The sequence below is a fragment of the Ovis aries genome, chromosome 8 (genome assembly GCF_016772045.2).
Source record: "Ovis aries strain OAR_USU_Benz2616 breed Rambouillet chromosome 8, ARS-UI_Ramb_v3.0, whole genome shotgun sequence".
Taxonomy (NCBI): Eukaryota; Metazoa; Chordata; class Mammalia; order Artiodactyla; family Bovidae; genus Ovis; species Ovis aries.
The window spans coordinates 21,654,589-21,666,136 of record NC_056061.1 but is presented as its reverse complement, the minus strand read 5'-3'; the positions used below and the strand labels follow the sequence as shown (position 1 = coordinate 21,666,136).

The 11,548-nt window shown below is 41.0% G+C and overlaps 1 protein-coding gene across 1 annotated transcript; it reads right to left on the bottom strand.

Moving 5' to 3' along the window:
• Nucleotides 1-630: 630 nt before the first annotated feature.
• On the bottom strand, nucleotides 631-10,038 carry TSPYL1 (TSPY like 1). The gene has a single exon (XM_004011183.6). It carries the CDS (start codon nucleotides 9,930-9,932, stop codon nucleotides 8,634-8,636), a length of 1,299 nt encoding a protein of 432 aa, XP_004011232.1. The 5' UTR covers nucleotides 9,933-10,038; the 3' UTR covers nucleotides 631-8,633.
• Nucleotides 10,039-11,548: the final 1,510 nt, after the last annotated feature.

Here is an 11,548-nt window from a genome sequence, read left to right as displayed (position 1 = left end):
TCGATGGACCTGAGTCTGAATGAACTCCAGGAGTTGGTGATGGACAGAGAGGCCTGGCGTGCTGCAATTCGTGGGGTCGCAAAGAGTCGGACACGGCTGAGCGACTGAACTGAACTGAGGCTTAATGTTTTTAATTTACATGAATATTCAGCAACGGATTATTCAATTATATGGGGCACCGTGCATCACATTGAAGGATGCTACCTAGCATTCTTAATGCCCCTGATGAATGCCAGTAGCACCCACATTCATTGTAATAACCAAAATAACTCTGGCAAATTTCCCAGGCATCCTCTAGTGGGAGGTACACAAGCACATTGAGAATCAGATTAATGCTTGTTGATGTGGTATTCCCATTCTTGGTCACTAGAGGGAGGAAATAGTTTTTAAAATAATCCATTATATTTAAAATATTTTACAGAACAATTTTAGATATAATAGTTGACCTCATTTTCTTTAAAAAGCAAATAATAAACCAAAATAATAATAACCTGACTAGTTTGTCTTTGGTGTTAAAGTTTAAACTGTTCCAAAGAGTATATTTATGCCAATTTTATAAACCATGCATTCATTAAAAGAACTGCAGCAAAAAAAACAAAAACAAAAACAAAAAAAAAACTACAGCATGAGTTTTCAATGTTTAATGTTCCATATTTTATTAAAATGAATAATAATCTAATACTTAGGTTCTGTTACAAAATTAAAATTTTCTCAGTCTAGCTTATTTAGTTATGATGATTCTCTGTGACAACATTTAACCCCCACGCACCAACCCCACAAAAAAAAAAGCCTTGCTTTTATAAGTGAAATCAGAGCCAAGTCCCTGACCTGAGAGACCTCATACCTTTGTATGTTGGTAACGATGGTTAATTTTGTGTGAGTTTGACAGGGTTAATTTGACAGATTAAATATTATTTCTGGGTGCATCTGTGAGGGTATCTCTGGAATTAGCATTTGATATTGGTGGACTCAGGAAAGTAGACTGCCCTCCCCAATTTAGGTGGGCATTATCCAGTCTAGAAAGGCATGAATAGAACAAAAATGTAGAGGAAGAATTTGCCCTTTACTTCCTGCCTGAGTACTTGAGCTAGGACATCATTCTTCTTCTGCTCTTGGACTGGTATTCATACCATCAGCTCCCCTGGTTCTCAGACCTTGGGACTCAGCTGGGAATTATACTGTTACCAGCATCCCTGGGTCTCCAGCTTGTAGATGGCACAGCATGAGACTTCTTAGCCTCCATAACCACACAAGTCAATTCCTCATAGTTGTCTATTCTTATTGTCTCTATTTCTCTAGCAAACCTAATACAGAGTAAACACACATACATTGAAATCAGACAGATCTGGCTTCATGTCTCAATTGTGCTTACTAGCTATTCAATTTGCACAGGTCACCTGACTTCTCTGAGCCATGATTTGCTTATATATAATGTGAATATAAAGACACAGATATAATTTGGTGTACAAATCATGCTTTCAGTAGCTGTGTCTGATTCTGCAATGCCAATCTGCTCCATCAGTGGGCCTCAGCCTCAAGAAATTAGTTCTGAAGCCCTTACTAAGACCCATATTTCTAGAACTTTGTAAAGGAGAACCTGAATCCTAAGTTTCAAGATATATGATCAGCTTGGTGCAATGGTGGGTCTTATCTAGAGCTGAAAGAAATAACCCACTTTCAGCAATACGTCTTCACAATAATATGTACTTCCCATTTCTTATAGTCTCCAATTATAGAACAATCATTTACATGTGAGTATTCATGTTACTTTGATGGAAACTGATCAGGTCTATAAGCTTTTAGTTGTGCACTTTCATACTTTACGTTTTCTAATTTTGATGACTGATTTAAAATAAGCTGTATGACATTTTTAATATTTTTCCAACTTCATTTTGAAAAATTTCAAACCCACAAATGTTGAAGTAGTAATATTACAATATTAATACTGCCTTCCAAAAAAACAGCAGAGTGATCAACAGAGGTAAATGAAGATCACTACGTCATTTTCTTTTTTGACAAGGAAATTTGAAAGATAAACACATCTGCTATAACGGACTATATCTGGGAAGAACTGGCACACTTTCCTAATCCCTGTCTGGAGGGGGCATCTTTCCGTAATTCCTTGAGGTGCCAAGTATGCTTGGGCACCAAGTTCTGATGGCCTAGAACTATAAACTATAGTTAAACTATAGTGTGTGTTAAACTATACACACACTAGATAATAGATGGGATTCATAGTTGATGGAAAGATGATGTCTTAAAGATGCTGTGTGACTCTGAAGGCAAGGTCCTAGGAGGGAGAACCTGACACCACTACAGACTAGATTTGCAAACAACATGAAATTAGGGAGAATTACTCATTAGCAATAATCCTCCAAATGTAAACAGGTTAGGAAAGTAATAGAAAGAAATTTAGTATAGATACATGTAAAGTGTTGGACACAAAATTCAATAAAATGTGGTAAGATGATTAGCCAAACTCAGCAGCACACAAATACTTTAAAACGTAAGGGTTTAGTAAAAGGGTAATATTGCTGCCTCAAAAGCTAATGCTCTCCAAGGATCCATTTAAAGAAACATACTAATCATAACGGCAGGGGGAAAAAATCTCATTCTATTTTTGGATGTTATCTCATTCAGTTCCAGGCACCAGACTTTACGAAGAACACTGGCAAAATAAATAATTAGCATACAGAACAGAAAATGAAATGGAAGGAACTGATAGCCAGGTTGGTTAGTGGGGAGTTGAGAAGCATGTTAAGGATGATCTTCAAGTACTTAGAACTCTTTTGTGGAATCAGGCTAATTCCATTCTGCAAGACTGCTGGGGTCAAAATATGAAGCAAATGTGCTGAGACAACTATTTGCCAGGCCCTTTGCAACAGCTAGATGTTGTAAGGCAGTGGATTCTGAGTAAATTCAACAAAACTGGGAAAAAGTTGAGTATTCCCTCATTTGAGGAGTCCAAGGAAAGGTTATCCATGATTCTAAATTCTCCTGCTGCTGCTGCTAAGTCGCTTCTATATCCTATCTGCACCTTAAAATCTAATTTAATTAGTTTGAGGTAGGGCCTAAACATCAGGATTTTTTTCAAAGCTCCCCAGCTATTGATAATGAACAGTTAGGTTTGAGAAATATTAAACTAGATGGCTACTTGTCAGGATATGAATTAAATGAGAAATTTAAATGAGGCAGGTAAATGGAAATTAATATTTTTTATTTATACCATATGCCAGGCATTGGCATTTTCAGAACAATGTAACCTTTATTAACTAATACTTGGAATCTTTAGAACAATGCTTGGAACACAGCAAGCTCCCAAATGTTTATTATTATCCTCTCTGAAACCATAGAATCTATTCTCCAAATACACGCTGGGACAATATTAGCTTATAATAAAGATATTATCATCCCTGCATATGGACAACTGAGGCTCAGGGAAGCTAGTTATTTTGGCAAATACGCTGGGTAGTAGATTGTAAAACAGTTAATTCCAACTTAAAACCAGCATGCCTTTCCAGTTTCATCAAGTCAATAGTAAAACACTTGTTCATAAAAATCAGGAACTTACCTAAGTGACTCCACTCTTAACAGAACCATTTCTTCCTGGCCTGTTCTCAAGGAAATTATGTTAAATGCAAATCCTTAAAAAGTAGAGCCAAGTAGACATTCAGTATATCTAATATAGCCCCAGAGAAATTCTCCTTAAGGTTTTGAGAAACTCTGAGGGCAGAGGCAATGACTCAAACTCATCAGAGCTCAATCTACTTCAAGCAAACTTAAAGACAGAACTGTTCACAAGTGAAACACCTCCCATACTGATAAAAGGATATATTGTTATCTGTTACTTCTGTACAGTCTAGGACCTCAATTATATATTAACATTGAGGGAGAGGAAAATGGTCCTGAGGGGAGTATGGTCCTGATCATCTCTGATACCTCCTTTAGGCCACATTATGCCCAAGTCTCCTTATGCATGTAACTAGTTTGAATGTGAATTTCCTGAAGAAGAAACATCCAAAGAATGATACCCCCTCAATGAGACAGTTCCCCAAGGACAACCTTTACTTCACTATTCCATATAATCCTTAATATCCAAACAAAATAAGTTGTAATTGCTGCAAACTAATTTTTAATACAATTTAGACAACACTAGTTTTCTAAAACACACTACACTTTACAGTAAGGTACAGAGAACATTAAAATGTATCATAAATATTAAAAAATAAAATATGCTTCTTCAAGTGGTAAGCATTGGATTTGGTCCAATACTAGATGGGGACTTGCTTTTCCTGTTATAGCCAACTGTTAAAATTTGTAGATAAACAATATGATTAATGACTGAAATTATTTTCTGAGCTTCACATACATCTGTACACCAAAAAATACAAAACATTCTAGAAAAATAGGAAGCTGCAGGTCCTAAATGTTGTTATACACTACTTTAAATAACCAATATAACTGTCAGTACAAATTTGGCACTCGACATCTTTCCTACATACCCCAAATCAGTTTTGCCTGGCTCCTCTGTCCATGGGATTCCCCAGGCAAGAATACTGGAGTGGATTGCCATTTCCTTCTCCAGGGGACTTTCCTGAACCAGGAATTGAACCTGCACATTGCAGGTGGATTCTTTACCACTGAGCTTTCGGGGAAGCCCAAGCTATACTTTACGCATCTTGAATTCTAGCTAGATAAACTTTGCTCCAAAGTCACAAAGAATTGTGCCAAAGAAAAATGTGCACCAAAGAATTGATGCTGTTGAACTATGGTATTGGAGAAGACTCGAGTCACTTGGACTGCAAGGAGATCAGATTAGTCAATCCTAAGGGAAATCACTCCTGAATATTCACTGGAAGGACCTATGCTGAAGTTGAAACTCCAACACTTTGGCTACCTGATGCAAAGAACTGAGGAAAAGACACTGATGCTGGGAAAGATTGAAGGCAGGAGGAGAAGGGGATGACAGAGGATGAGGTGCTTAGATGGCATCATTGACTCGACGGACATGAGTTTGAGCAAGCTCTGGGAGTTGGCGATGGACAGGGAAGCCTGGCGTGCTGCAGTCCGTGGGGTCACAAAGAGTCGGGCATGACTGAGTGACTGAACTGAAAGTCACAAAAAATTTCATGGGGAGAAAATTACATTTTAGGTATTTTTTATATGCTCTGACATATTCATCACGAAGTCTAGAACCATGCTGCTCTATATAAAATTTACTGTCAGCCATTTTTTTAAATCTTGTTGTTCAGATGCTAAGTCATGTCTCACTCTCTGTGGTTAAGTAGGGGAAATTATTAATATATATTAACCTATCAAAAGTATTTCAATGTGATCAATATAAAAACTGAGATATTTTACATCCTTTTTTTCCACACTCAGTCTTTGAAATCAAGTATATATTTTATACTTAGAGCAGATTCCAGTTTGGACTAACCACATTTCAAGTGCTCAACAGCCATTGGTAACAAGTGACTATTATTAGACAGCACATGTCTAGAGTCTAACCTCTTCTATCCCCAGTGTGACAGTCACCTTAAAATGTAGAAAACCAAAGCACACAAAAGTTGACTCAAAGTTAAGTAAGTAATACCCTGTTGAAATGGCAAGTGAAAAGTTAGTGTTTAGACCGTTTCTATTTAAACATGAAATTTAAGAAAGGCTCTGCAAATTTGTTGACATCAGTTTTACAAATGCCTTAAAAACTGTTTTCTTCTTTCCACTACCTCATCAAAAGTCTTTTCTGGGTACTAAGTTGTTATTTCTTTCCATTTGAGTTATTCATTTTGTCATTCAATAAATATTAGTATCTATCTGGTAACAACTATAGGCAAACATAAGTAAAAGACACCCTATCTCTATTTTCACAAAGCTTTCAAATTAGAAAGGGAAGGTGTGAAAAACTTGTGAAAGTATATCTCTGTATTTTACTGTATCACTGTGCAAAATTCACTATAATGAATTATTACATGTTATTTTCTAGAACATACATCCCTACAAAGTACACCAAGTTTATAAAGAAATATTTAGAATAGAAAAATTAAGGCAAAAATGTTACCTATGACAGGCCTTAAAGGATTTGACAGACAGAAGGTAATGAAGTTGAAGAAAAGAACAAACAAGTTTCTAGAGTTGAGAAAGTATAAGGATATAAAAGTATATAACTCATGATAAGAACTCTCGGCATGTTTGCTTATTAAACGCAAAAGTGAATAAAAAGAGCCTGAATGACTTGGGGATAAGTGAAAGGGGGATGATGCTACACAAGCTGTATGGAAAAAAATGAAATCATGAGTAAGAAGTTAAAATTGTTAACATTTTAAATAAAACAACAAACCTCCCTGCACTGGAAGGTACAGCAGTGATCCTCATTTTCTTATTTTTGAAAGTGAAAGAGTTAAGTCACTCAGTCCTGTCCCACTCTCTGCAACCATATGGACAGTTTGCAACTGTCACCTGCCAGGTTCCTCTGCACATGGAATTCTCTGGGCAAGAATACTGGAGTGTATTGCCATTTCCTTCTCCAGGGATCTTCCTGACCCAGGGATCGAACCAGGGTCTTTTTCATTGCAGAAGACTCTTTACTACTGTCTGCGTCACCAGAGAAGCCCCTCTTACTTTTGGGAGAATGCCTACTATATCCATTTAAGAACTTTAGTAATTTCATAACCTGCCATCGCCTACAACAATTTCTTCATGCATATTTACATGCAGGGTGAAATATAAGAAATCCAGCAAGTAACATGCTTTTATTTTACCATCATGCATATAAAGAAAGACAAATATATCAATGGTACACTTTCAATTTGACAGAGCAGCTTCACAAGTATTTATGCTATTTAGGAAAGGACACATGAATTACTAAGCTGTTAACCAGGCAAATTATGAAGACAGACAATTAAGCCACATATTTTTAGTAGGCTACTTTTTCATGAAGACAATTTCCAAAGTATTAAGAATATGACAAGAACAAGTTACACAGATTATATTTCTAAGCATACAGTTTAATTATTAACAGAAACAAGCTGAAATTCACTACAGATATTCATTTGTGTCTATATCAGAGATATAGCACATTTTTCCAAATGTTCTCAATTGAAAGCAAAATAAAGCCTGTATAGCTCAATTTTCCCAGTAACCAGAAACAAGGAAAATAACACGATTTTACTAAATACTAGTGAAATAAAGCACACAGTACTAACCTTCCTTATAAATTAAGTCAAATGAAAACAAGATAAAGTACTCAGTTGCCCTTTTTACAGAACTCTTTTCTAGGTAATGTATTTAACATTCTAACCCCCTTCAATTCTCACGTGTTAATTCTGGGAAAAGAACCTCTTCTCCCATCACCACTGACAACCTCCTTGAAGACTCTGTCTTAATTTCAGGCCCAATTTTAACCTGGCTCATTTTTGCCTATATGTGATCTGCTCAGTTTCTCTTGCTTTGGGCACTCATCACAGTATCTTTAATTCTTCCATCAATTATGGCCTAGATAGCACTTTTCATCTAAATCTGTCTCCTTTTAAATCCTCTAGATGTTGCTAAAGGGGGTGGAAGATGCAGAAGAGAGAAGAAAATAAGAGCTCTGGCAATCTATTAAACAAGACAGCCTGTTCCTTGAAATAATGGAGAGCCAAATTAAAAGACCTGATTTGCATATGCTTATGAGCTTTACCATATAAGACAGGACAGACACAACGGAGAAGGTGCCACTCTGGCACTTAATTACGCTCAGGATGAAAAAGGAGGCACAAAGAGGTACCCAGCTTTTGAGTGATTCACTAGAGACTGAGAAAGCCTGGTACTTTGAATGGACACCATCTTTAGGCCAACCTGCCCTGAGAAGTCTAACCTGTCACCTCAACCACTTGCCTGACAGTTTTTAGGGTTCTGGATGATGGGAGTGGAGGAAAGGGAGGTTGGAGGAGGGGATGAGGAATACAGGAGAAGTCTTTTGGGGAAAATGGAAGGGTCTTTTGAGTGCTGGCAGGAAACCTGGAGATTGTTTACCAGAAACCAGAGTGGGGCTGACAACGTTCTAGCAGACGTCCATCCAGTAGGTAGCAGTCAAGGGAACAGCCATTAGCAGGCAGCAATAGTACGTGACCAGAGGTGCAACAAGAGCAATGGAGTCACATAAATCATACAGGCCCAGTGGCCCACTGCAATTCTCCCTTGATGTCATTAACGCCCAGTTATCTACAGGCTATATGCCTGTGCTGCAGAGATCAGGATGGGTAGAATGGCCTCCTAGACAAATACCTCTAGATATGAGTCAAACCGGAGGCTCTGGGAACAAACAGGGTCCAAGTAGTGCAGATAAAGACTATACAATTTACATCACAAGCTTATTTAGGAGTGGTATGAATCATGGGCCATGCAGCATGTGATATTAATGCAGAAAAGCACGAAGGCCATGTGGAAATGAAGGAGCATGGCCATGACTGTCTCAATCTTGAGGCTGAGAGAACTGAATGTCCAGAGGAAAAAGGCTCCAGAAATGTCAGAAAAAAGGGGGGGGGGGAGGGGGAGAGGGGTGGTTAGAAGACATATCCGTATCTGTTGCCCAAGCACAGGTCCATTAAGAGGCAAAAAGGGACCTTGTGCAGGAACCTTCCCAACGGCAAAGTTTAACCAGACTGGAATCCAAAGGGCCTGGGGATCTCCACGGGCTCCCTTATTGGGCGACGTCTGGCTCTACGGACTCCTTCACGCAGCAAGTAGTACTGCAGTGGATTTGGCCACAGGTCCTCTTTGATAATTTCAGCAATCCTGTCAGACTCTGGAAGGCTGTGGTCTGAAAACCAGGTGAAGAAATTGCACACGACCTCTTGGTTCCTGCGAATGAAGGACTGGGGTTCATGGCCCCGGCGCCATATGATTGGAGTGGAAAGAGACACTACTCTGCCAGAGGCTCTGACCTCATATTCTTTGACAATCAGCTTGTTTCGAAAATATGGGTTTCTCCGAAAGAAGAACTTGAACTTGCAGCCTGTTCGCGGGTGTCTGAGCTCCTTCACCTCCAAATTGGTTATGTATCTTAACATCTCTGCATCTTGGCCTCTAATCATGGGAGACAACTGGGGGTGGTTCCGAAAGGCAGTGACCCAGAAGCCCGGGATATTCTGAATGATGTAGTTCCTCCGCTCCAGGTAGTGTCGACGCATCCGCCCGAATTTATGCTCTAGTTGTTGAAAGGCCCGGTCAGCCTGAGCGTTCACAGTGTCCAGTTCCAGTTGGATGGCCTCCAGCGGGTTCATGCGGAGATCCATACGCAGGGGCCGATGCCCCGCCTCCTCCACCACTCTGTTCTCCACCATTTCTATTTCTTCACCGACTGGCCTCTCCTCCACCTCCATTCCCTGCTCCACTCCCTCCTCCTCCTTCGCTCCTTCCTTCCCCACCACCTCCTCATCCACTGCGACCGAGAAGACAGGGCCCTCTTCAGTCTTCACTTCCTCAGCCTTCGCCTCCGCCATCAAGTCAGACCCCAACTTCTCCGCGCCACAAGTTTCTAGCGGCTTCTCTCGACTCAAGCCCTGCGGCTCTCCGGGCTGACGGCCATTTCCCAGGCTATCCTCCGTTGCCAGGGACACAGACGCCGTTTCCAGGCCCTCCGTAGGAGGCGGAGCCGGCTCTAGCCCCGCTTCGGGCGCTACGTAACCGCCATCCCCACCGCCTCGGATCTGGAACGTACCGGCACAGCCTGGATCTAGGGGAGCAGTTGGGGGTGCGCCTTCCTCCTCTGGAAGCTGGGGTGGCGGGAGCGCGACGGCCTCGAAATACCCCTCACCCGTCTCCGCCATCACCTGTGACGCCTCTGTTTTCAGGCACCGGGGAGGGTCCGGAGCTCCGGCGGCACAGTCGGATGGGGTGAGGCTGTGGGTTTCAAGGAGAGGGGTCCTCTCGCCCCGGTCTGGGCAGCTCATGTCGGCAGTACCCAGATAAACCGAAGGCCAATGTCTGTTTTCCTCTCAGAAGCCCCGCTTGACGAAAACTGCTCGCTCGTACCACCCACTCTCCAATCTCGCGAGTGACTCCGTGAGGATGACGTCAGGGCAGTAGATCTCGATGTGACGCGAGAACTCGCGGCTTCTGGGATGTCTTACCAGGCTTCCTACGGTCCGAGTGTTCACTTTAATTTTACGAGTGTTAGCTTTATTCTTACGAATTTAATCCGGTGGATTGGTAATTTGACTTACGTAAATATGTGGCTCGCAATCAGAGGCTGAAGCAGTGAGACCCCCACCCCCCTCCCTTCCTGGCTATGCATCTGGAAGTACCTCCAGATTGTTCGCTGGGGTAATTGTAAGGATCCCAGTACTACACTGCTTTCTGTTGTCTGAAAACATGTTTTTATGGTTTTGTAGGCAAGAGGGGGAGAAGGCGATGGCACCCCACTCCAGTACTCTAGCCTGGAAAATCCCATGGATGGAGGAGCATGCTGGGCTGCAGCCCATGGGGTCGCGAAGAGTCGGACACGACTAAGCGACTTCACTTTCACTTTTCACTTTCATGCTTTGGAGAAGGAAATGGCAACCCACTCCAATGTTATTGCCTGGAGAATCCCAGGGACGGGGGAGCCTGGTGGGCTGCCATCTATGGGGTCGCAGAGAGTCGGACACGACTGAAGCGACTTAGCAGCAGTAGCAGTAGGCAAGAGGGTAAATCTCCCTGTTACTCCATGATGGGCAGGAGCAAAATTCTCTTTATTTTTTAACTAAATTAATAGCAAAATGTTTCCCTTTTCTCGGGTAGTGAAAATATTCTGGACTGTAACATCGCTGGGAGAAAAAGCTACTGAACGACTTTTTACCACAAAAGTCATTCATGCATATTGTTCCTTGCTAGCCTTACCTTGATAATCTATCAAAGAAGAGCTTGCTTGCTTGATGTTTGCAGGAATTAAGTCAGAATCAATTGCTGAATCTCTCTCCGCGGCCCAGCACTGCAGGAAATAGAAAAGCTATTTCCAGCCCCATCGATTTATTAATCTAATAACAAGTTTAGTTCTGAAAGAAGGTAGTAAAAGTTGGCTCTGGTGAAGTATCTGTTCATGGTAATTAGCTTGTAGAGTTCTTTCAAAAGGGATGTCAGTGTCTTTGGTTGTTTTAGTTTGTTGACTTGTGAGGAAAACTGGTGTTAGAGGGCTAGGGGACCTCGGAGAATTACTGGTAGAGGGGCCATCCACCTCCATTTTTATGAAGAAAAGCCAGTTAAAATGGATAACCAAGATGGCCTTGAGTAGAACACAAACGGCTGGATACCAGTTTTAAAACTGGTTAGTTACCTCAAGATGTGAAAGAGGCAAATGTTTTGGGGTGGTTGTTTTTTTTCTGTTATAGTACACTGAATAATGGCCCCCTAAAATGTCCATGTCCTAACCTTCATAACCTGTATCTTATCTTACCTGGCAAAAGGACTCCGTAGGTATGTTTCAGTTAAGCATCAGGAAATTGAAAGATTGTGCTGGGCTATCCCAGTGGGTGGACCCTGTTTAATTACAGTAAAAAGAAATGGGAGTGTCAGTGTGAAACTGATGACC

What these genes read in the sequence shown, in the direction of transcription:
- TSPYL1 (XM_004011183.6), bottom strand. Translation starts at nt 9,932, where the DNA reads ATGAGCTGCCCAGACCGGGGCGAGAGGACCCCTCTCCTTGAAACCCAC.